The 26,029-nt window shown below is 44.4% G+C and overlaps 1 protein-coding gene and 1 long non-coding RNA gene across 2 annotated transcripts in view; one reads left to right on the plus strand and one right to left on the minus strand.

The window, feature by feature from the left end:
- LOC309345307 overlaps positions 1-26,029 on the plus strand; it is a 52,003-nt gene that overhangs the window by 13,147 nt on the left and 12,827 nt on the right. The gene's annotated exons all lie outside the window — the stretch shown is intronic.
- The window catches only part of LOC309344231 (uncharacterized protein), a 43,078-nt gene that overhangs the window by 11,493 nt on the left and 5,556 nt on the right, over positions 1-26,029 (minus strand). Inside the window, exons 6-15 of the mRNA XM_081866480.1 lie at positions 25,827-25,981; positions 24,375-24,481; positions 23,602-23,792; positions 22,764-22,897; positions 21,398-21,462; positions 20,052-20,134; positions 19,528-19,695; positions 3,967-4,156; positions 2,866-3,007; positions 1,170-1,214 (exon numbers count right to left, since the gene is read on the minus strand). Coding sequence (XP_081722606.1) covers positions 1,170-1,214; positions 2,866-3,007; positions 3,967-4,156; positions 19,528-19,695; positions 20,052-20,134; positions 21,398-21,462; positions 22,764-22,897; positions 23,602-23,792; positions 24,375-24,481; positions 25,827-25,981 — 1,280 coding nt within the window. The remainder of the gene's footprint in view (positions 1-1,169; positions 1,215-2,865; positions 3,008-3,966; positions 4,157-19,527; positions 19,696-20,051; positions 20,135-21,397; positions 21,463-22,763; positions 22,898-23,601; positions 23,793-24,374; positions 24,482-25,826; positions 25,982-26,029) is intronic.

Below are 26,029 nucleotides of genomic sequence, written 5' to 3' on the forward strand. Positions count from 1 at the left end.
AGCGAGCGGAATCCATCCCGCCCCCTGCCTTGCCTTCTTCCATAGCTGCGCGCAACCCCTCCGCAAGGAGAGGCTGCACGGAGCTATGGATTCTTTAGCCCCACGCAGCCTCTCCCGGGAGGGAGAGGCTGCACGGGGCTAAAGGGGAAGCCAAAGCAGCGAGCGGGATCCATCCCGCTCGCTGCCTTGCCTTCTTCCATAGCTGTGCGCAACCTCTCCGGCAAGGAGAGGCTGCACGGAGCTATGGATTCTTTAGCCCCACGCAGCCTCTCCCAGGAGGGAGAGGCTGCACAGGAATAAGGGGGAAGCCAAAGCAGCGAGCGGGATCCATCCCGCTCGCTGCCTTGCCTTCTTCCATAGCTGCGCGCAACCCCTCTGGCAGGGAGAGGTTGTGTGCAGCCTGTACGCTGCTCTTTGGGGCTGGGGGGGAAAAATATTTTTTTCCTTGATTCCCCCCCCCCTAAAAACTGGGTGCGCCCTATGGTCCGGTGCGCCCTATGGTGCGAAAAATACGGTAACCATGTGATAATTGCTTCCATAGAAAGCAACAGCACTTTAAAATGCTCATTTTGGACAGGAGAACTCTCTTTGCTTGTTTTAAAACTAAGGTCCTCCAAGTTGCACATCTGATTTGTTCAATTTGTTTACAATCTCTACCTTACCATTTAGCTAAAAAAATATACATATCAAGGTAAAAGGTTCTGAATGAAATTCTGCTTGGAACTGCATAATATGAACAAGCACTATGGATAGTGGGTCTTGACCTTGATTCAATAAAGCAAGCTTGAAATTGAAATATTTAGGCACAGGGTTGTTCTTTATACAAAAAGAAGAGCAAAACATCATCCTTTATTTAACTATATATCCTGTGTGAGACACACTTAAAAGCAAAACCTGGGATAAATGGGATAAATGCTCTTTGCCTTTGCTTATACTGATGTGAAGCAACTTCAGGTGACAGGTTGAACTGAGATCATCAGATAAGTGGGATGACTGAGGTTCAGGAAACAAGATACCCAAGATGCAGATACCCAAGCGCGCGCGCTCTCTCTCTCCTATATATATGTGTGTGTGTGTGTGTGTGTGTGTGTGTGTGTGTGTGTATATATATATATATATATATATATATATATATATATATATATATTATGAATTATCATTTTACCTACCAATCCAAGGGAGGAAGAACTTATAGGTCGTCATAGCCTTGGGATCTGAAAAAATATATAACAGAAAATATTGTTTTGAGGTTGCAATCCTATACACACTCATTGCTCAAAGCAAGACAAAAACAAAAACAGGATGGAATCAAAGGTAAACTGTAGTGAATATTCCAAACTTTGTCTATTTTAAAATTTTAAGCAGACCAATCTGTTTTGAGATGGCATTTGGTTTTCAAAGAGGTACTGATGAACCTGTACAAAACTGACAAGGGTGCTGTTTATTTCTTTAAGATTGTGCTCCTTGCCAAATCCAGCTTGAAAGGCACCCTCTTTGATGCCGCAATTGACTGCTCTCATATCTCTAGGCTGGTATTACATCACCGACACAAGCACTAGTAGTAGCCTGTTACTAGTTAGCTTGGACTTTGGCCTCTCTCTAGTGTGCAGAGTCATGATGACTGGCAAAATCCAGAGCTGCAAAAAGAATAATCATTAAGGGAAAGGTGCTGTGGTGCAAATCCAGCCCAGCCATTTCAGGACATGATGTATAGGACTAAAAACTGAATGTGACCACAAAGGAAACACAACTGAAACCTTAAAGCAGGGGTGGAAACATCAGGCTGGGCCCTCGTAGCATCTCAGTCTCCCCAGGCCTCAGCCCCTTTCACCTGGTTACACTCCTCACTGATCCTGCATTGCAGTATTTTTGCCTCTTACTTGTCTGGATGGAGAATAGAAGGGGGGTGCAGAATGCAGTCTATTTTACAATAGGGGAATTATACATTTGCTGCTCCATCTACTTTTGCACATGGCCCCATCTCCATTCCTGGCACCTGGTGTTCAGAAGTTTACCCACAAGGAAATATGGCCTCCAGGCTGAAAGTGCCCCCCCTCCCCAACCACTGTGTCAGGGACTGGGCAGAGGAGGAATGGTGGAGCCTGACCCTTCCAGAGAAGAAGAGGACAGTTCAGAATTACAACAGGGGTATGATGGAGGTCACAGCTCAGAGGCAGATGAGGGGGAAAGCTGAGAAATAATGGAAGAGGGGGAAGAAGAAGCACCAGAGGGGTGGCAGCTGACAGACACTGTGTCTTTAGAAAGCATTCCAGACCCCTCCCTCCCAGAAACCGGCAAGCAGTGAAAGTAGGAGAGCACAGGGCTCAGAAGCAAAGGGCCCTCAGCACCACCCATAGGGGAGATGATGACGAATGAGTAAGTGGGAGAAAAAGGGGGTGGAGAGTCACTTGGGACAACGCCATTATTCCAAGAGGCTGTAAATATTGAATAAAAAAAGCAGATTTTAAGAACTTTTCCTTGTCTTAGCCGTTCCTGGCAACCTGCCATGGGAGTTGCTTCCTCTGCCGCCTGACACACTGCCTTAAAGTCTAAGAGCCAGTCTTTATAAACAAACAGCTTTGTGTGAAATAGGCATCAGTGTACAATTTAGAAATAAGTATATTGTACCCAGTTCGCTGTGAAGTGTTAAGAGTGTAGCTGCTATTTGCATATGGTAGCCTAGCCTCTGCTATTTGTCCTACTTATTTACCGCTGGAAAAATGCTCCTCCTCAAGAAAAGCAGGAAGCTTCCCTTGAGGGCCCCATGAGGACAATGGGGCATGAGGGAGCTGTGGGCTGTGACAGTCGGGATTTGTGCTTTGGGGGCATCTGTAAGGGGAAATTTGCAGCTGTGTGTAAGCTTACCTCCATGACCAAACACAGTTTTTGCATAATCTGGATGGTTAACTACTAAAACAGCCACGAAGCCACCAAACCATCTAGGGTAGGCGTAAGGATATTTTTCTGCCCATTCCAAGCTTTTCTTCAGTTCCTGTCCTTGATGGATCTGCAATGACAGAAAGTAACGATATAAAATGTTTATTAAATCATGTCCTGAGTGTGTAGATGTTATGGCAGAGAACCCAAACCGGAGAATCATTCATTCAGTGAATGAAAATGTATCTTTCACTTTGTTTCTGAAGAGAGTTCTACAAGAAGGTACTTGCATGGCATATAAGATTAGCAGTCAAAATTTTCCCAGAAAGTACACTGAAGATCTTATCAACATGACATTGCAATGGTCACCTCTTCTGGGTGGTGCTGGTTTTGCCCTCCCTCTTCCCCTCCTGTCACCTTTATAAGGTGTTCATCTACCATATTGCACAACTTTCGTGTGAGGAAGGGTTGTTTTTTTAAAGACAAAGATGAAGAAACAAAAGATAGCTATGCAGCAATACAAGCAAAAGAAAACACACATCAGACAGAGAAGCACAGAGAAATGGGTGGCAAGTGAAATACATTTTCAGTAAATCTGATGAAAGCCAGAACTAGCTTGTAATCACACTACTGGTGAGAATTCAAGGAGAATATTCTGGAAATGTTTCAAGGTGATCTTGTTCTGACTGGGTGAAAAAGCAGAAGGAGAGTTGGACAGTAAAAAGAGTCACCTCTTATTCACTCTACTTATGCACATGCACAATTCTCATTCTGCTTTTTAACCCAATACCGTATTTTCCCATATATAACATGCCCCCATGTATAAGGCGCCCATCTTATACACGGAAAAGTGTGGTATTCTCCTTGAATTCTCACCAATAGTGTGATCAGATGCAAAGGGAGACTGTGATTTTGCACTTGTGCTGGAAGAAAGGGGTTCTTTCTGCCAAGTGAAGCTTCCCATCCATTTCAAGGCTGAGAAAAGCTGTATCTGCCTGCCAAGTAGAAAGAAAGCCCATCTTTGTTTGCATCTGCCCCTTCATCTGCAAATAAATATGCCCCCTCCCTTTTCCAAGCCTTCTTCCTTACCTCCCTGTTATTACCATAAAGCCAGTGACTAGAAGGTCCTAGGAAACTCTTGAAGTTTTTGAGAAGTTCTTTCTTCCTCTGGTACAACTTAATGATTTGCAGGAGCCCAAAAAGAATAATGAGCCCTATAAAAAGATGCAAGACCTGTAGAAAGTGAGTATCCATTTTTTCCAGCAGAGAAAGCATAATGCTTCAGCAGGCTCTGCCCTTTTCCAGCAGCCTTTGTGTTGCCTTGTTATGTATATGAATAGAGACTGTCTTTAAGTAACCCGAAACCTCCTATTTAACATGCACACAGAGGCGCTTCTTGGGTAACAACTGTGAGCTGGAATGCTCCAGTGCTTCCCTCCAGTGTTTGAGAGGGAGTTGTGCAAGGTAGCAAAATATCTTCTGTAGTTTGGTGGGACAAAGGTGGTTCCACAACATTTCACCTAGTTAATCCAGAAAACATCCTGAGCTGGAATAGCATCGGTACTTCAAATGTTTACGTACCATGGCCTATGTTGGTAAGGTGATACCTAGCTGCTTTGAGCTGAAGATTGGGGGGCCAATGTCATGGCGCGTGCGTGAGGTTACATGTGCAGTGTGTGATGTGCACCTGTGATGGCACACACATGACGCAGATCACATGCTTGTCCCATCTCATGCTCAGGAGGAGCCTGCCACTTGGCTCGGTGGTTCGGACTCCTCTGCCACCTCAATATGAGGGGGCTAAGCCCCCTGCTAAGGAATATTGAAGGGGCTGGTGACACCTCCGCCCCCTATACTTGGTGCAACTGATACCAGCGCTGTGCATGTTCATTCAAAAGCAAGTCCCCACTGACTTCAGTGGAATAATGGGCAGGTCAATGTGCAAAGGTTTTAAATCCTGCAGTACAATCCTAGACATGTCCATTCAAAAATGTAGTCCCATTGAGTTCAATAGGCCTCACTTACAGGTTGACAATCACTTTCTCTTTTCCCCAGTGTCACTTCCACTTCACCACATTTCTGCACTCACAAAAATTCATCAGCATTTTAGTGCAGATATTTTTATGTATGCAATTTTGTGTAATATACACATTTTGCAGGTAGTTTTAACATGTTGCTAATACACTTTTGTGCACCCATATGCATTTTCTGCACAACTTTTTTAATTGAAGAACTGCATCGTAAAATTCGATCAAGTGCCTGTTTGCTGGTTTGCATTTTGTTTTGGGAAATGTGAATACCACCCTGGCTCTAAACTGCTATTTGTACTCATATATTATCAATATGGACAGTTATTTTGAAACTGCAGTCTTAATTTAAGATGTATCTATTGAACAGATTTTTAGCCTTCCTTTCATGTAAATACTTCAAAAAACCATGAGCATATAACAACTCATTGTTAATAACATTTATATATTAAAGTAGCATTTAAAAGTGATAGCAGCAGCTAAACAAACTGTTCAAACTGGGTTTATATAGGGAAATAAAGAGTCTTTATGAATAAAGCAATATTCAGCAGTACCTATATCTTTCTGAAAAAGAGCAATATCCAAGTAGATCAAATGGCATCAACATATGACTAAATTGCTAAGCACGTGTTTTTCAGTACCAAAGATTCTGATGACTTCTGAGAAATCAACAGCTTGAGTAAGTTTATGATCAATGAATGGATCACAGTGTTAAGCTGTTACCTTCAGTCATAGTCGACCAGTTGTAATTATTTATGAAAGGCAGCTTACTGAATGCCCTTTCCCCTTCTGCAGCACTTAGAGGGAGGTAACAAAGATCTTTTTTCTTTTTTAAAGAAACTTTATTATTTTTTTTAAAATAAGGACAAAATACAAACATCATCAAACATACTGATACAAAAGGGGGGAAAGGATATGGATAGGAGGGATGGGAAGATAATACCCTACATTAATTCATGCAATGCATCTTTTATCAGCAGAATCCAAGGCATGCTGGAAGAATGTAAAAAAAGAGCATTAATTGAATGAGTGCACAACTTTTCAAAGCAATATAACATAATGCCAATGAGTGTAAAAAAAAATGTCACTTACTGCCAGAAGTTTAGGATTACCAGTTAAGAGAACAAGAATTGAAGCTTTACTGAAAAGGGAACATTTCAATATTGCCTTGATTCAGAAGGACAAAACTATTCAAAGGGTAGGCAATCAAATATCACTGGCATTTGAGACATGAGTCCTTTGACTTTTTGCACACTTCATTGCTGAATCTGGGGAGATGCATTATGTTATACTGCTTTGAAGAGGACACTACAAAACTAAAAGAGTGTAACAACTTTAACAAAACAAAAAGTCCGAAGTGCATAGCCCCACAACACCTCAGAGCTGGGAGAGCTGTGAAAACCTTTTCCCTGGTGCACCAGAAACAAAATTGGGAGCGAAGGTGGGGGTTTGTTCCCATACTCCACCCCCTCCCTACCCCCAGGGGTGCATTAAGGTAGTCTAATGTCTTGCTGAAAAATTATAATGACTACTGATGTATTTAATTTATTTATTTGCTTGGTCTTTCCAGGTTTTATTACAGGCCTGAAGTGCGGAAGCTTTTATCTTGCCTTTGCCTCTTTGGGTTTGCCAAACTACAGGAAGTGGGGACAGCGCCATCTTTGAGTGTTGCTTCTGGAATTGGGATATTCAGATCTCTGGATATGCTCTCCACTTGTTGCTCATCAGAACTGCCTGGTATTTGCCATTTATTAGAACCAGCAACTTAAAAGGAAACCCCATTGTCTTAGAGCAGCAATATATAAGGAACGATTTCCATTGAGAGAGGGTCTCAGGACAGATACATTGAAACAATTCTAGGGTGACCAAGCCATATTTCAGAAACCTGAAATTGTGCATAGCTTTAAAGTTTAAAGTATTTCTCAAAGTGGATTACTGTGTTTCTAGGTAATGCTGATGACAAAGAGCATAGCCCACCTGTTCTGTATGCTCTTTCTGTATCAGTCAGAGAAATAGATACATTTTGAACTTCCGGGTTAGCGCCATCAGCTAATGGCGGATTCCCTCTGATTCGGAGGGACCAGCTCCGTGAAAATTGGGTCTGCACCGCTACGGCGAAGCGGGGACCCTACAGGAATCACAGGCGGGTGAAGCCTGTGAACGTGGGACTCGGCGGGCACCCTTTGCGCCCCCCCAAATCACAAGGAAACCCATTTACGGGCTTCGGAGCGGAACGGGGTGAGTGGCGCGGTGCTGTGAGTCAACTGCTCTTTTCACGGAGCGAAGCTGCATAGCCGTTGCTGGAGAGCGCTGACTTTTTCTTCTGGACAATTGGATTTTAAACAACCCGTGAGTAGAACAGAAATTGGGCTTTTAAAATATTTTTAAATTGGCACCGATCGGGGAAGGTCTAAACAGGAAGTTCACCTCCCCTTTCTGTAAATAAACTGAAGCAAAGAATATGTTAACTAAGGTCGTGGAGAGTCTTACCTAAAGGATTAAAACTCCACTGATTGAAACTACTATCAATACTTTTTTTGGAAGCAGGGAAACCTGCAGGAGAAGGTTAAAATTTAGGAACTGAAGTGCCACTTCCCTAAACCCGGGAGCGGTCTGCGAGAGCCCGTTGATGGTGAATTGATAAATCTGACAGCTACCTGTCAAGATATAAAAGAAGGACTTTGTTGCTATTTCCGTTTCTGTGTACAAAAAGAAGGAAGGTAATTTGAATTGCTACAATTTTACGTCTGGGACTTTTGGGACCGTGCTGGAAGGAGCGAATGGAAACTGTGTCCCTCTAGAGGGAGCTTTTGGATATTGTTGCAAGAATGCAGCTGGGCTAAAGATAAAGCTCTGAGAAATCAGCTTTGACCTTGGATATTTTTAAGGATGGCGGTTGAGAAGGAAGTTGCGTCTGAATTGAACAGGACATTTTATCTGCTGGGAAAGCTGCAAGAACAGATAAATGTTATGGCTACTAATGCTGAAACTCTGGGAACAAGAGTGGGCATCGGCAAAGAGGTTGACAGGAACCCGGCACAGGAGTCTATCTTAATTGAACAAATTGGAGAACCAGAGAAGGAGAAAGTTGCTGTTGTGAAAGTGATGCAAGGGGGAGCTGTAACCCTACAGAGGCAAATGTTGGATTATAACTTGAGGCCCTATATGATTGCTACTAGGAGAAGCCAGTCTTTGGAGGTGAGAGCCTGGCTTGGGGTGGAAAATGGGGGATGGAGAGATCACCCTATGTGGGGATCGGGTAACTTTTGGGATGTGAATCTGAGCCAGGTGGAGATTAGAGTTTTGGGGGCCTTTGGATTTGGAAGGAGTGTGAAACAAGATTTGGAATATTCTATGGGCCCTACCTTCAACTATGGAAGCCTGGCAGACTTGCTAAGAAGGAATATGACTACTGTTGGGTTGGAGCTCCCCCGAGATTTGTCTTTTAACACCAAAGACTATCAAAAAGATTGGCAGAGGGGACATGAAAGAGAGCTAAGAGCCTCGGACTTAAGATCTCTGGGTTGATGGACTTTTATTGATGGAACTGTTGGTAGGGGCCGAGACCGGGGAGTGGAGTTGGTGAAAGAAAAATTGGGAATCTAAAGTATATATCTTTTTTCTATTTTTTTTTTTCTTTTAATGAGAGATAGGAAAATCGTGGAATGGAATTTCTATGATAGAATGGAAAATTACAGTATATTAAGATAAGTTATAAGGATGAAAACAAGGATGAAGGATTTGCTGAAATATCTATTTGAAGTAGAATACAAAGAGGGGAGGTGTGAGGAGGTCAAGGAAATAAGTTAAGAAAGGGAACTATATTAAGGTTGGGTTTTTTATTGTATTTTTCTTCTTTTTTTCTTTTTGGCTGTTTTTTGCTTTTTTATCTTTTTATTTTACTTTTCTTTTGGATATGTTGTGTTTCTGTATTCTGTGTTCCTTTTTGTAATTTTTTCTTTTTTTGAAAATCTGAATAAATATTATTTGAAGAAGAAAAAAGAGAAATAGATACATTTGTATTTAAACTTTTTATCCATTCCACTATAAATCATGTCAGCTCCCTCCTCCTGTTCCAGAACTGCGCAAAGAGGAAAAATTTCTCTTCCGTCCCAGTTTGAATGTTCCTCCCACTTTAGTTCAAGATCTTCATTTGCCTTTTGCAATAGTTGCAATTCTGATTGAGTAGATAAAGTCATATTAAGGGCTTCATTTGCAGTATGTGAGAACTTTGTTGGTAAAGTTTCCATTTCAGCTTCTAAGACCTGCAATGCTGCAGCCCAGTCTGTTGCTGAAACCTTCCTTAATTTGTTTATAAATTCCTCCATTTTTCCTCACTCCTTTCTGATGCTGAAGGCCAGACATCATGTCATCTTTCCTAATCTCTTCAAACAGCACCAGGCAATCAGCTTCCAATGCTTCTTGTAAATCTTCCTTAACCAGCTTACTTTTACGACCCAACATCTCCCGTGACATTACCTTTCTGAAGACAAATTTGAGGAGGAGAATGCTTTTATTTAGCAGTCATTCAACTATAAATTAGCCCCATGGGTATTGGAGATGCTGGGTCAGGCTGCCATTACCCAGAAGATCTTCACTAGAAGATGCTCAACCCAATCTATGGGTTTGAACCTCTGGTGCCCAAGGGTTCTCAGAAGGGGCAGTTTATGCTCTGTTTCTAGATTTGCAATTTTTCCCCTTCAAAAACCTTCAACTAGCATGGGAGGCTGATCGAGCCTTGGGAATCGATCCTTCAGTGGTCTAGAATCTAATCCTCTAAACCATTTATTTCTGTTTCAGCCCTGCTTAGGGAAAATTCATTAAAACAATACATAAATGGTTTTTAACCCTGCATGCCAAAAGTATGTCCCCCTTTTGTTGGTGGGGTTGCAACATGTAAGGCTCTTACTACCTGTGGTGGAATTGTGTGTATGTAAACAAACTTTGGGATTCAGTGGTTTTTGAACTCAGCACCATTACCAGACAAAAAATCTACAGTATATGGGCCCCAGACTGTGTTTACTTTCCATGCTTTCTGGAGATAAGTTGGATCCTCCTAACAGAGGGTCCATGTTGTGCTTGGCCCCTGAAACTCTTCCCCAACTGGCTTGTGGGTGCGGCTTGCCCCGCTCCAAACCAGTGGTGCCACAGTTATGCCACTGGCCTTTAGCCAATCGGCATTGTAGCAAAGGTTGAGGGCTGGAGGTATCTATTTGGCAGCTCTCTCTCACACACACTTATCCTCACCATCTTAGTTTCAACCACATTCTCCCAGCAATATCTAACTAGTCACATTGCTCTAAGGATTGCTCCTAGGCCACAGTGCTGCAAAAACCTCCCCGACTCCATCAACTAAAAATGTGAAGCTGGACAACTTTAGCCCTCTCAGGATTTGGTGAATGCACTCCATGCTACAAGCGACTGAAAAGCAAATCACAATTCAGCCATACCCAATGCACTAAGATTACTAGATGCCCACATTTCCTGGGGACAGTCGCCGGATTTACAAATCAGTCCCCATACAAAATCCATTGAAGTTGAAAAATGTTCCCGGATTCATTGAAAAAAATCTGGTAACCGTACAATACATTTCTTAAAAAGCAAACTATACCAGTTGCGAAGCAGGCATTTTCATATGTGTTTGGAAAAGCACTGTTTTATCTACCTTGAATCGTGTTACTTTGTGGGTTAAAATGTTTGTAAATCATGTTAACAGATTTATTTTTTTAGAAAGACAGAACAGAAGTCAAATAAATAATGGAGAGGACTCTGCTCTCAATTCTACTGTGTGGTAAACAGAAGTGTGACTACCTCATAAGGACTGGCAGGTCCCTTCAAATATATGGCAGGTGGGACTTGCAAAACTACCAGCATCCATAGTTTGAATTATTTGCTACTCTGTCAGTTTACACATTTAGAGGTGTCTGAAAAACTACTATGTTTTAAATCCTAGGCACACTTATTTAGAAGTCCCATTGAACTCAATGGGGTTCCTTCTGAAAGCATTTATGTAAACATGTAAATTAATATATTTCCCTGTATTGTATAGACTTGACCATACTTCAGCATACTTTCCACTTTGAAGATTTTTTGGAACCTTGTTAGGTAGCTTCTTCCACACCTTGCAATAGTAAAACTGTATTCCCTTTTCCCATAAAATACAGTATGTGGACATAAGTGTAAGCAACCTGTTTATAACTTTTTGGAACTGAATAATTGAAGGTTGACTAAGGAACTCAGTAATCTTTGAACTTTGGTTGGCCTTGACAAAAGGATAGCTATTTTTAGACACAAAGGTAAACATTCACATTTGCTTGTAGATAGTTATTAAGTCTTGTTATGGGGTGGGCAATGTCCTTTTATAAAATAGTGGCTTATGAGAGAACCACTTCGGCACTAAGAAGGAGGTGGGGTTGCGGGGTTCACGGCCCCTCCACGCACGCAGCAACCCCACCGATGGGGGGATTCCCAGCCGTGTCACTCCTTAGTTGGTCAATTGGCTGGCTCGGGGGCAGGGCCTGTCCTATAAAGGCAGAACAAGGCCGGGGCTGTTGCTGCCTGCCAACTGTTCCTGCTTTTTCCCACCTTCCTGCCCTATAAGGTTTTCTTTTTGACCTTGCTATTGACCTTGGTTGGTCACCGTTGAGGGGCCTGGTAGGAATTTTTCCACTTGGCAAATTGGCACCAGCCACTTGGTTTTTGCCTACATCATAGCAAATCATCACAACTTCCTGGTTATTGGTGGTTAGGCATTGGTTTAGTTCTGAAGATGGAAGAGGGGAGGTAGCACCATCACCTGCCCCACATATTGAAGGGTAGTCCGCTAAAGGATTCTGGGGGGGCATGGCCCTGTCTGATGCCTAGGGAGGTTAGGGCCTAAGGCATGCCTCCTAAAATATCATAAAGTCATAGTGCAATTATTTTACAAGACCTACAATCAGCTTTAAAATCCAACATAAAAGTATACCAAATATATTTATCAAAAGCACCCTTTCTAGAAAAAGTAGCAAAAAAATCCTCTGAGTTTGAGTGAAGGTGAGTTTTTTGCAAACCACCATCTTGGAACCTCCTTAGAAGCCTTTACCGTTAAAAAAATAAACATGAATGGAGACTGGTTAACTTACAGAGACCTCGATAGAAGAAAATAATATTATCAAAATTAGACGTTATGAGGATCTCAAAACAAAATTAACAGGATGGTTGGAATACCACCAAGTCAATGGCATTTTTTAAAGGACAAAACCCCCCCAAAACCCCAGTGGCTTCAAACATGTTAGATCAAGGATAGAAATGGATGTAATACAAGGAGATACAAAAACATTGTCTAGAATTTGAGTTTCTGCTGGAGTGGCAAACAAAGGATGGAGAAATTAAAGAGGTCATGACAAAGTGGGCAATTGACACAGGTTATAATATTGAATATGATAATATGATAAATGGTTAAAGCTATGGAACATAGGATTAAAATTTACCGCTTGTCTGACCTTGAAGGAAACTATATTAAAAATGATGCATAGGTGGTATCTTTTGCCGCCAGCCAGGCTAGCAAAGATGTATAGAATGAAAAATAAGAACTGTTGGAAATGTGAATCGAAGGAAGGCAACTTTTTCCACATGTGGTGGTTATGTGAAAAAGTTAAAACTTTCTGGGAAAATATATATAATGAGTTATAAAGATTTTTAGATACACTTTCCAAAACAACAGAGGCATTCTTGCTAGGTATGGTTGGAGATGATATAACAAAGAGTGACCAGAAACTGTTCCTTTATGCTACTACCACGGCGAGAATATTACTTGCACAGCAATGGAAGAAACATGAAATACCCACAGTTGAAGAATGGCAGTGGAAACTCATGGAGTACGCAGAAATAGCAAAATTGACTGGGAAAATCAGAGAACAGCGTTTCAGCACAACAATTTGTCAAAAAACATATTGTCAGGGAACTGCCATCAGAGAGTCAGGTGGTGGAAGGGCTCAGGGAGGCTAGGAGACCCTCGGATGCTGAGGAAGGAACCAGCAGGGGGAGAGAGAGAGTTCCCGCAGAAACTCAGTCGGAGGGATGGCTCCAAGATACTTCCAGTGAGAACAGCGGAGAGGTTTCAGGACCTCCGCTGGGGACGCCTACTCCGCGCAGGAAACTGTCACGCAGAGAGTCCAGAAGGAGAGTTTCTGCTAAGGAACTCTTATGTTGGCGTAAATTCCGGAAGCGCCCACTGACGGATTCTGCCAGCGATTGAGGTAGCCATGCATCCATGGCTCCGCGGACTGGGAGAGTTTAGAAACTGATTGCATGAGTTGAGAACTCAACCATTTACGCACAAGCAGCCCCTTAACCCATAACAGCAATCCGTCAGTCTTCGACGCTGCGTGTGCGAAAGAGAGGCATCATGAGCAACCCGACTGGAGACGGAGCAGCGGGAGGAGCTGGAGCGGGACCAACTCTGGAGGAGAGAAACAGAGCGTTGGAACACCAGCTGGCACTGCTAACGGCACGTCTCGAGGAGAGGAGAGCTCAGGATGCACAGGGGAAGCCCACCCCCATCGCAAGGAAGGTACCGGGGTTGGTACAGAAATTCGGGGGTGACCCAAGAAGCTATCAAGCCTTTAAGACAGAAATGCAGTACACACTGAACCTGCAGTTTGATGACTTTGCCGATGAGGAATCGAGAGTGGCTTTTGTGATTGGGCACCTCGAGGGGGGAGCTAGAGAATGGGTGAGGCCCCTGATGGCATCGAATAATGATGCCCTAAAAGACTTGAGGAAATTCTTTATCGCGATGGACTTGATGTTTTCCAGCCAGATTGAACAGGGCGTGGTACGCAGACAGTTAATGGCATGCAAACAGGGAAATCAGTCCGTCCGAGAGTATTGGACACAGTTTACCATGCTCATACATAAATTGGGGTGGGACCTGTCTTCGGACCCGATTCAAATGCTGTTTGAAGAAGGGCTAGCCCCGGCGGTGAAAGATGAGCTTTCCCGCGCGCCCCGTCCGGAGTCTATGGATCAGCTGACCAAATCGGCTCTTGCGATTGGAGCACGCCAAGAGGCAAGGGCTCTGGAGAAGCGGGAAGGGAGAGGAGAGCGTTGGAGTGATTTCCGCATTCCTGAGATGCAGGAGCAACCTTCCCCGCCAGTGGAACCAATGGAGATTGGGACTGCGCGTGCACGCGGAATTTCAAACGTCAACGAGGAGGGGAAGAGCACCAAAAAATGCTTCCTCTGTCAACAGCCAGGACATTTTGCCAGAGTGTGCCCACAAAGGAAGGGATGGCAAGGAATGGTGGGAGCTGTTGGGAGTGAGGAGGAGGGAGTTAAGGAGCAGGTAAAAGCCAACGCCTGGCTGCCAGCGACAGGGCACAGCAGCCAGGCCAAGGATCAGTGAACGTGCCCAAGCCTGAACCCCCAAGAGCGGCTCTAGTCGTAGAGGTGCTGCTAGAGCTACCCAATGGACATCCACTCACGATAAAAGCCCTGTTAGACTCAGGCAGCTCCTGCAATTTCATGAGTTAGGAGTTTGCATCAGAGCACCAGATACAGACGCTGCCCTTAAGGAATTCCTTGCAGGTGACCACGATTGATGGGAGGGAACTTCTGGGAGGGGAAGTGAGCCAACAAATGGTCCCCATGACAATGAGGGTGGCAAGGCACACGGAAGTCATTGCATTTCACGTAGCCACCCTGGCGGGGCCGCCCATCATATTAGGAATGAGCTGGCTGGCGTTACATGACCCGCTAGTGGGATGGCACCAGCGGACAGTCTCTTTTGGGTCAGCTCATTGCCTAGAACACTGCAAGGGAAGAGAAACTCAGGGGTTGGCTAGGGCAAGTCTGGCAGGGGTGGTGGTGGGAGAAAAGGGAGAAATACCACCACAATACGCAGACCTGAGTGATGTTTTCAGCGAGAAGGAAGCAGATAGACTGCCCCCGCATAGACCCTTTGACTGTCAAATTAACCTACTCCCGGGAGCCCAGCTACCAGTGGGCAAACTGTACGCTATGTCGGACAGGGAGATGCAGGAGTTAAGGGAGTTCATAGACAAGAACCTGAAACGAGGGTTCATCAGGGAGTCAAGAGCGGTGGGGGGCAGCCCAGTGTTTTTTGTGGACAAAAAGGACTCGAAAAAACCCAGGCTGGTCGTGGACTTCCGGGCCGTCAATTCGGTGTCAGAACCAGTGGCCTTTCCCATGCCCAGGATTGACGACATTCTGACCAGGGTGAGGAAGGGAAAGATTTTTACCAAGCTGGACCTGAGGAGGGCGTATAACCTGATACAGATGAGGAAGGGGGATGAATGGAAGACCACCATGTTCACCCCCTTGGGGGCCTTTGAGTATCTCGTTATGCCCTTCGGATTACAGGCGGGCTCAGCCTGCTTCCAATCCTTCATGCATCACGTCCTGGGACCTCTGCTCTATAAGAACTGTGTGGCCTTCTTAGACGATGTGTTAGTCTACTCAGAGGACGAGGAGCAGCATGTCCGAGATGTCCGGGAGGTCCTAAGCAGGCTGCAAGCAAACCAGCTGTGGGTAAAACTGGAGAAGTGCCAGTTCCATACCAGAGAGGTGGAGTTCCTGGGGTACCGTTTGTCAGACAAGGGATTGGCCATGGATCCCAGTAAAGTCCAAGCGGTACTGGAATGGAAGACACCCAGAACCAGGAAGGACGTGCAGAGATTCCTGGGGTTTGGAAACTTCTATCGGAAGTTCATCAAAAACTTTGCCCACTTAACGGCGCCCATCACCGATTGTCTCAGTAGTAAGAAGACATTCGCCTGGATGGAAGAGGCGCAGTGAGCGTTTGAACAGCTAAAGAAAGTGTTTGCGTCGGAGGAACAGCTCTTGCACGTAGATCTACAGAAGCCGATGAGGGTAGAGACGGACGCATCTGATCGAGCGGTAGGGGCGGTGCTTCTCCAGCCGGGAAAAGATGCGTCGGACTGGAGACCGTGTGCCTTCTTCTCGCGGAAGTTGAATAAATCCGAAAGGAACTACACAGTGTACGACCGGGAACTGCTCGCCATTCATGAAGCGTTTCGGCGGTGGCGACACCTGCTGATTGGAGCGCAGCACAAGGTCCAGGTGTGCACGGACCACAAAAATCTGGAATATTGGAGAACGGCCCGAGTACTGAACCAGAGACAAGTGAGATGGGCACAGGAGTTCTCCAAATTCCATTTTGAGATTCGCTACGTACCGGGACCAGAGAACGTCAGGGCGGACGCTCTCTCTCGAAAGCCAGAGTATATGGAGGGGGAGGGAGCGCCCGAGGAAAGGCATATTATCCCAGAGGACCACTGGGTTTGTGGAGCAGCATTGGTGGGGCAAAGGGAACTGGTAGAAGGGACAGAGAACGATGAATACGCCCAAGATAAGCTCAGAGGGCTCAGGAGAGCCGGGGAGAACACAGGGGGGTTTGAAGAAAGGAACGGGGCGTTGTATTACAAAGGGGCATTGTACATACCGGAAGGGGAATTGAGGGGTAGAGTACTCAAACAACTACACGACAGCCCCACCGCAGGGCACTTTGGGCAACACAAAACCATGTGGTTAGTTACCAGGCAGTTCTGGTGGCCCAAGGTGAGGGAAGATGTACGAGAGTATGTAAGGGGGTGCGACCGCTGCCAGCAAGCAAAGGGGGAGAGGGCGGCACTGGCTGGAACCATTACCCACACCCGAACGGCCATGGGAGGCAGTTTCCATAGATTTTATGACGGATTTACCAAGATCCAAGGGAAAGACTGCGGTAATGGTAGTGGGAGACCTGTTAACCAAGATGTGCCACTTTATAGCTTGCTCACATGTGGTGACAGCGGAAGAAACCACCAGGTTGTTTATAGAACACATTTTTAGGTTGCATGGCGCCCCCTTGAGGTTGGTCTCAGACAGAGGGAAACAATTTATGTCCAGGTTCTGGAGGAAGCTCATGAGCTTACTGCACGTAGAGGTCAATTTCTCGACCGCCAGACGCCCAGAAACAAATGGGCAGGCGGAAAGGGCAAACAGTATTCTGCAACAATATCTGAGGTGTTATGTAAATGACAGAGAGAATGATTGGGTAGAGAAATGGGCCCTGGCCGAATTCGCCTACAATAACGCGGAAAATGTGTCCACGGGCATGAGTCCATTTATGGCCAATTATGGGTGTCACCCTAGGGCCTTTCCAGGGGAAGGAGGGGAAAGATGGAGCGTACCGGCAGCGGAACATTTCGTGGAAGAAATGGAAGCCATACATCAACAGCTCAAGATGAATTTGGATAGGGCCAAGGAAGAATACAAGAAGCAGGCAGATAGGAGCAGAAGGAAAGGAGAGACCATAAGGGTGGGGGACCGGGTGTGGTTGTCAACACAAGGGTTGCCATTCAAGGGCGGGTGCAAGAAATTGAGGCCGAAACGACTGGGACCCTTCGAAGTTATACAACAGGTCAATCCGGTGGCCTTCAGACTCAGGTTGCCAGACAACATGAAACTGCATCCAGTATTCCATAGGTCATTACTGTCACCATACCGGGAGGGGCGGGAATTTTTGGGACGTGAAGGTGAGGTTCCCGCGGCACCGGAAGTAGAAGAGAGGGAAAGCAGCAGTCATGTAGCAGAAATACTCGACTCTCGGTGGAAGGGTAAACAGGTGGAGTACTTAGTGGCATGGGAAGGGGAACCGGAGTCCGAAAATACCTGGGTACCGGCAGAAACGGTTGATGATGAGGTTTTAGTAGGAACGTTTCATCTCTGGTACCCAAGGAAGCCTCAGCCCTTGGCTAGGTTCTGGGAGGAACACTTCGCCACCACTGACGAAGAAGGGGAGTTTGAGGGGTTCCCAGAATCAGGACAAGAAGAGGAAGAAAAATCAGATGGGGAAGAGTATTCGGGAAGAAGGGACAGTAGTAGGTGGAGGGCGGTTTTCGAGTCATCCGAAGATGAGGAGGATTCTTTCAGGGGGTTCCCAGCCTCATCAGCCAGAGAAGAGGGGGAAACGGGGGGTGAGGGGGGTCCTGGAGGGGAGGTGGATGTCAGGGAACTGCCATCGGAGAGTCAGGTGGTGGAAGGGCTCAGGGAGGCTAGGAGACCCTCGGATGCTGAGGAAGGAACCAGCAGGGGGAGAGAGAGAGTTCCCGCAGAAACTCAGTCGGAGGGATGGCTCCAAGATACTTCCAGTGAGAACAGCGGAGAGGTTTCAGGACCTCCGCTGGGGACGCCTACTCCGCGCAGGAAACTGTCACGCAGAGAGTCCAGAAGGAGAGTTTCTGCTAAGGAACTCTTATGTTGGCGTAAATTCCGGAAGCGCCCACTGACGGATTCTGCCAGCGATTGAGGTAGCCATGCATCCATGGCTCCGCGGACTGGGAGAGTTTAGAAACTGATTGCATGAGTTGAGAACTCAACCATTTACGCACAAGCAGCCCCTTAACCCATAACACATATCAATCTTATTCCCCCCCCCCTAAAAAGAACCCACCCTCCTTGACTTCCCTCAGTTCCTCTCTCTGGTTTTTGAGCACATGTTATTCTCTGCATATTCTAAGCGCTTCAGCACAACAATTTGTCAAAAACATATCAACCTTATTTCCCTCCCCCCTCCCTAAAAAGAACCCACCCTCCCTGACTTCCCTCAGTTCCTCTCTCTGGTTTTTGAGCACATGTTATTCTCTGCATATTCTAAAATTGTAATGATCCTTAATTTATCTATCTATATGTTACCAATGGTAAATTTGGATTTGTTTATTCAAAACCTGCCAATGAGTTCAGTTCATTTTGTTGTTTCTTTAAGTACTTTGTAAAAGGTTCCCATTCTTCTTTAAAATCACAGTTGTCCTTGTCATGTAATTTATGCATCAGTTTCACCAGTTCCACATAGTTCATCAGTTTTTCTTGCCACAGTTCTTTCGTCGTGATTTCTTCATTCTTCCAGCCTTGTGCAATTAAGACTCTTGCCACCGTTGTCGCATACATAAATATGTTCTTCAGTTTCCTTGGCAAGTCTTTTCCTACAATCCCTAACAAAAATGCTTCAGGCTTTTTTACAAATGTTAATTAGAACATTTTATTCAATTCATTATATATCATTTCCCAATTTTTTTAAATTTCACTACAATCCCACCACATATGATAAAAAGTTCCTTCTTTTTCCTTACATTTCCAACATACATCTGAGCCAGTTTTGTACATTTTTGCTATCTGAACTGGTGTTATATACCATCTATACATTATTTTCATATAATTTTCTTTCAATAAAGAACAATCTGTAAATTTTAAGTCAGTTTTCCACAGTCTTTCCCAATCTTCAAACATTATGTTATGGCCTATATCTTGTGCCCATTTAATCATAACTGATTTCCACTCCTCGTCTTTTGTTTCATTAATGAAATTTTGAATAGTATTATTACATAGTATTAAGTATACATAGAATGTAAACATGACAAATGTGTAAATATAAAGAAAATATAGAGAAACCAGAATAAGGAGGGAGGGAAGTACAATTTTGTTTAGAGTTAAAGTATTAAGGTTAAAAGAAATAAGGTATGTATTATGATGGCGAAATTTGGAAAATCTCTAAAACCAATAAAGATCATTTTTAAGGGGGGGGGAGAGAAGAACCTTCTGATAGAATTCTCTGATATATCAGTCAAGTTTCTTCAAGAAGAGGTGTATCCCATTCTCAGACTTCAGGACTATCTGAGGGATAGGAATGGGCAGCTTTGATGGGTCTGGCAGGATTTCAAAGCGAAGCAGTGTTAGAGCAAGAGCTACTTTCATCTCATTCATAGCAAATTGTTGCCCGATACAGTTCCTAATCAGAGTGGAAAAGGAAAGTGGCTATGAATATCATCAAGTGATCAAATTCAAATGCATCTCTGTCTATATTAAATGAGGTCAAAGTAGTAGTCCGTGATCTTTTGCACACTGAGTATGGGTGACACCTATTTTCTGCCTAACTTGCGAATCCCACACTTAACCTGAGAAAAGAGCTGTATGAATTGTACAGCCTTCTGAAAGAGAAAATGTTCTCTATATTTGTTGCACACATGTTCTTCCTATAATTCTTAAAGTCATGCTCGGTAGACTTTGCCTGGGGACAAAACACAAACTTTTCTTCTCCTTTTTTAAAAAGTCAATGCTATTAAAAAGGGTGTGTTTCAGACTCACCTTGATCCAGCTGCAAAAGGGATGAATGAATGAGGATGTCTTTGAGATGGGTTGTCCGCTGAGAATCTTGTAGGATTAAATACCTAAAGTAAACAAGGTTTTAGGTACCTTTTTAATGGTTTATGCTTGCTAAACTGCAGCATTAGTTTTGACACAAGAGGAGAAGGATTTATAGGAGAGCTAAACAACCCATATTGTTCAATAAAAAAGAAACACCATTGTTCCAAGTGCGATGGGGAAGTGTATATATTTGCATCCTCTAGGTTTCCATTGCACCATTGTAGGCAGCTGTTGGAGCTTCCTAAAATAAGAGCAAGATCTATTGATCTGAAAAGCTAGTAAGCATGCAGAACTTCCCCATCATTATGATGATCTATATCCACAGCTAGATATATGTTACTGTGGTTAACAAAACAGGTTTATTTATGTGGCAAAATGCTTCCGCTTCCGCTGTTGTCAACTCCTAAGGTGGAAGCCAAAATGTTTTGCCACATAAATCTGTTTCATTAATCACAGCAGCATACCTATTTTTTAAGTGATTAACGGTACCACTCTGGCGGGAAGGTAAACGGAGTTTCCGTGCGCTGCTCTGGTTCGCCAGAAGCGGCTTAGTCATCCTGGCCACATGACCCAGAAGCTGTACACCGGCTCCCTCGGCCAATAAAGCGAGATGAGTGCCGCAAGCCGAGAGTCATCCACAACTGGACCTAATGGTCAGGGGTCCCTTTACCTTTACCTTTAAAAAGAATTGAGAGCAAGCTTGTGGGAAGTGCAGTTTGAAATGCACGTAGATACCAAATACATGCCCACTATTTAATGGCAATATAGGCTTCCATATGGTTTACAGAGACTAAAAGCCAGTTATATAAACATTAAAATTAAACCATCCGCAATTAAACTATACAAGAAGATTTATGTGAATGGGCATTTGCCGCATCACACAGAGGCCCATGTGCATCCTAGAGCCTTGTAGAACTTCAGAACATAGTTGGATGCTTGAATTTAACTATATAGTTACATACCCTTCAACAGGTTGAGACCCCAAACCAGGGCGTGCTCCCATGCATGTCACGTGACCCTCACAAGACCATGGAGCCCAAAAGACGTGCTTCGGGGGGGGGGCTGTGCTCTCACAGCTCCCCAAAAATGCATTTTAGGACACCACACAAGATCACAGCCCCACAAAATGCTTCTTTGGTGCAAGATCTCAGCGTGAAATGGTGTGAGATCATGACGCCCAAAATGGCCGCTGTGCTCTTGCAGGGAAAAACAAGGTGTCTCCTTTTTCCAGGACATTGGCAGGTTTTGTGCTTATTCTTTTCCCTTATATAAAAGGAATTATTTACCTCAGGGTCTTGCCATACACTGGGGTTTTTATGAACACAATGGATGGCAACTGAAACTCTAAATCCTGTAAAAGAAAGAACAGGAGAATACAGTGTTTACAACATTTTAGAATTGTGAGTGAGATGGAACTCACCAAAAGATCACATACCAACAACTAATTCAATGCACCCAAGGAGTTTTAGACCTTGTACCATCGAGGGGCTTAATTAAAATTGCTCTTCAGATTCTTGCTTATGTTTCTGTTGTTGATGGTTATATGTGCATACAGTGGTTTCAGCAATGGATTTCCCATGCAAACTGCAGGAACGGCAGTTCATTAGCAAATCTGCAATCAAAGTGCAAACTAACAAATACGGGTAAACCTCATTTTATTGTGCTTCACATATATGGTTCCTCACAAGGAGGATGCTGGTGTAGCTGAAGGCTTTCCAGGGAAAGGAAGCCACCCGCCTCTGCCGCCTTTCTTCTGCCCTTGTGTTGGTATGTGCACATATCCCCTGCAAGGGACTGTCAGGATGCTATCAATGGCTCCCAGCTGGTTGCCCAGGAAAGTATAAAAACAAGAGGAAGTTTCTTACAGACCTTTTTTATTTCAATCTTTACAGAGAGAGGCTATAGAACCCAGCCTCTTGGATAATGGCGGTGTCCCGAATGACTCTTCACCCACCCACCCCACCGGTCTCTCCCACTTCCTCATTTGTCATTCTCATCATCTCCTCTACGAGCTCTTTGCTCTCCTACTTTTAAGGCTCGCCAGGTTATGGAAGATGGTGGGTCTGGAATGCTTTCTAATGAAAATGTGTCAGCTGGGTGTTGCTCTTCCCATGATTTCCCAACTTTTACCCTCATCTGCCTCTTAGTTGCAACCTCCCTCAAATCCTTGTTGTAAATCTAGACTGTCGTCCTCTTCCTCCTCCCTGGAAGGGTCAGGATGGGGAAGTGGTCTCCACCATTCCTCCTCTGCCCAGTCCCTGATAGGGACTTAGACAAGTTGTCCATTGCTATGTTCCCAACCAAGTGGCGATTGAAGAAATGATCTATATTTATTTGCACTTCCTCTTTTGGTGCTTCTTGGGGATATCTGAAATCAGCTGGAATTGCTGAAGTTCAGTCAGTATTACTATGATAGTAGTAGCTAATCTGCGATCCTCCAGTTCTGGTTGGTTTGCAACCCCTATCATGGCTGGCCATAATGGATGCAGCTTATGGACGTCGGCAGTCTAGCAACATCTGAAGGCTCACAGTCTAGTCACCCTGGATTTATACTGAAGTTCTGAGCTGCAATCTAATTTCAGGGTTAGAGGTTCTACAGTGAGTAAAAGGGAATGAAAAACAGAACTTCGCTCTTAAAGAAAATATGCAAACCTTCAGGTAAAGTGCGTCCATCGAAAAAAGTAATGGGTTTGCTTAGTTGTCGGGACACTACCGGAACTGGAGAATTTAGTCGGAGACTCTCCTTTATGCACATTGTGGTATAGGTCATCTTACCAAGATCATCCCTGAAAGTTGCAAATAAAGCCATTCATCTTTCTGCTGTCAAAATACTGGGTGTCCATAGCAGTGCAATATCTGGAAAGCATTCTGTTAACCTTATCAAATATCCAGGCTTGGGTTTTCTTTTCCCTTCTACCACCAGGAGTGGCAGCTTGGCCCCGTGACCATAGGTGCCAAGGGCCATGGGTGCCATGCAGCATGCATGGCCCTAGCACCGAAATTTGTGGGTGCCTGGCACCTTCATGGGGAATATTATGGTTGATCAGGCACCCAGGGCCCCAAGGAATTGGCAGCTATGTCTCCCACCTTGTATAATAGGAATAAAAACCACTAACTCAAGTGGTCACTGGAGAGAGTTCATATCACATATCTTAATTGGGTTCTTGGGGATTTGGGGGATGATGTCAGGTGAGTAACAGGTTGATCTGGCCTAGGCAGAATGGCTTCAAAAGCCAAATTGGAAAGCCCATAGGTGGGAAATTCCCCACCCATGGATTAAGAATTGCCTCCCACCCAACTTTCCTTCTCTGAAACTGGCAGCCTCCCCCAGCTGCTTTTCAGTTGTTGTTGTTGTTGTTGTTGTTGCTGTTGTTGTTTTTAAAAAGAGTAGGAAGACTTCCCATAACATTCTTCTCAAGGTTTTCAAGTTTGGCCCTCAGTTTAAGTCACTCGGGGGTGAGGGATCAAAGGCAAACAATATTGATCTCACCAATGGATGTCCTCTCGATCCCCAAGAATGTCTTTGATTTCTTCTCTGCATTTCTGCTGGTGCTCTGGGTGCTGAGCCATAGAATGTAGGATCCAGGAGATTCCACTGGCCGTAGTATCATGGCCTGCAAACATGAAAGTGTCCACTTCAGCGCGCAGGTCTTCATCAGACAACCCAACTCCGTTTTCATCCTGACAAAGTAGGGGATAGGTAATCAGCAGCTAACTCGAGAGTTCAAAGAAAAATAGGGTGGTTGTGTTTTATATCAATAGACATGAAGAGGAAATGAAAATGAAAACACCAGACCAAAAAGTGTCACAGCAATGGAATTTTTAGATTTGTTCTACAGATTGGCTTCTGCTTCAGTGGCCCACATAGTGGATTATTCCTCCTTGTCTTGAGCAGGAAGTGACCACAGTCATCCGGTTTTGCCATGATTAACAATTTTGCAGTTCAACCTCACTGTCCATTTTCCCCCAATCTGTAACTTAAAATGTGGACTTAAAAGGCCCATAAAATGATACAAATGGATGACAAAGGGGAAGCTGACACTTCTGTAGTCCCCTGAAAAGTAGGGGCAGAGTTGTCACCTTTTCCCATCATTAGTACTACAGTAATGGACCTGCTAAAAATGTCCTTTCTGTGTAATTCTTAAAGAGAAGATCAAGGTGAACTATATTTAATCAAATATCTGGCCAGCTGTTTGCTTTGTGAGCCAGTTGTAAAAGATGTGTAACGTAGAGGATGCTTAACTGCTTCATATAAATTCGTACCTTGGCACAAAGAAGAATGTCCAAAAAATCCAAGCGTCGTTTCTTCTGGATCTTTTCAAGTTCCCTTTCATTCTTAAGTGATTCCTTCCTCTCTGCAATTACTTTTTCTGCCATTACAAAATAAAATTACATCAGCATATCACATTTCTTTCTCATTATTTCTTTAACCCCATATTACCCCTTGAGTTCAGTGCAGGTGGCAAATATTTTAAAATATCCAAAATGAAGGTTACTTTAAAATGCAGCTACTATACAACTGGCAGTGCAATCAGGCAGTGGAGGGGCATGAGAGAGTCATGTGTCCACCATGGTATCCACAGCCATCCTTCAAGCACAAGGCAGAAGCCTGATTTGGGTTACACCTGACTGCAGTTGACCTAGTGACTGGGCCTGAGGCTATCAAGTGGGACTGGCATGGGATCCTGTGGATTCTATGCCAGCTCAACCTCTCCACAGGCTACCACTGGCAAAAGGACCTTCAGTGGACAGAACAGGGAGCCTCATACCAGTGGAGTGATGCTTACACCCCTCCAAGGGTGGAGGGAGGCCTCTGTCCCATCCAGCTCTCCCAGCATGAGGGTATGGATTGCACCCTAAAATATTGCATTAGGTCCAATCGTAATTTAGCAGGTGCCATCTGATTGCAGATAATCTCCCTGGATACTGAAGCCTCTGAAGAAGCACAGAGGGTGCTAGATAGTCATGGTGTGTATCAAGGAGTAGCAGGGCTTGTCCCATGAGTACCATGAGTCCCATGAGAAGGAAAACAAGGCTGCAGTCTTATATTCATTTACCTGATAGCATCCCATTGAATGCCATGGGTTTTATTTCTGAGTAGACATGTACCGGATTGCAGTGTAAATTACGCAAAAGAAGTAAAATATGGCAGTGTCCTTAAATTGCATAATTTATACTGGTTGCAAAGGTTGAGTTGTCTTTCTGCATAATTTTGGAGGAGAACTTATAAAGCAACAATGAAGAAGTGCTCTTGAACACCAGCAGAGACCCTTTTCCTGCACTTAGTGACCCTGTACAAAAGAGTATTTGAGGAAGAGATTCTAGAACTCCCAGCTTAGATGCTCTCAGGCAGGTTTGCTTGAATCCCAACACTACTGATTTTCAACATCAAGCAATGGATACAGGACAGAACTATTAGCTCTTGCACAGTTGGGACCACCTTCGGCACCACTTACCATGGGCGCCAACAGGTAAGCCCCGCTGCACATAATCAGTCACATGATGTGGCTCACGCACACCACTTGAATGGCGATGCCTATCTATTTGGTGGGGGAGCCCCCTCAGAGATTTCACTGGAAGCTTCTATGAGTTGGCTCCTATGCCACTCATTATCAGTTAGATATCCTGTTGAACCAAAGGACTTGCTTATAGTAGTCCATTTCAGTAAAGCTCGCATAGGAAGAAGAGACAAATCTGCCAATGTCTGTAAGATACCTGTATGATGATGTGCCAAGCTGCAGGCTTCCTTAAAGCGCCGTCCTGATGGGGTGCATGAATAGATGAGCTGGTTCCGCAGAAATGCTGAGGTGACTCTCTGAAACACTAGGAGAGTCATATCTTGCACAGCATTGACATAATAATCCTGCTCTCTGGAGGAAAAGAAAAATGGAATATTTCAGACAAACAGATATGGGCCA

The sequence above is a fragment of the Podarcis erhardii genome, assembly GCF_964252035.2.
Source record: "Podarcis erhardii genome assembly, chromosome: 6".
Taxonomy (NCBI): Eukaryota; Metazoa; Chordata; class Lepidosauria; order Squamata; family Lacertidae; genus Podarcis; species Podarcis erhardii.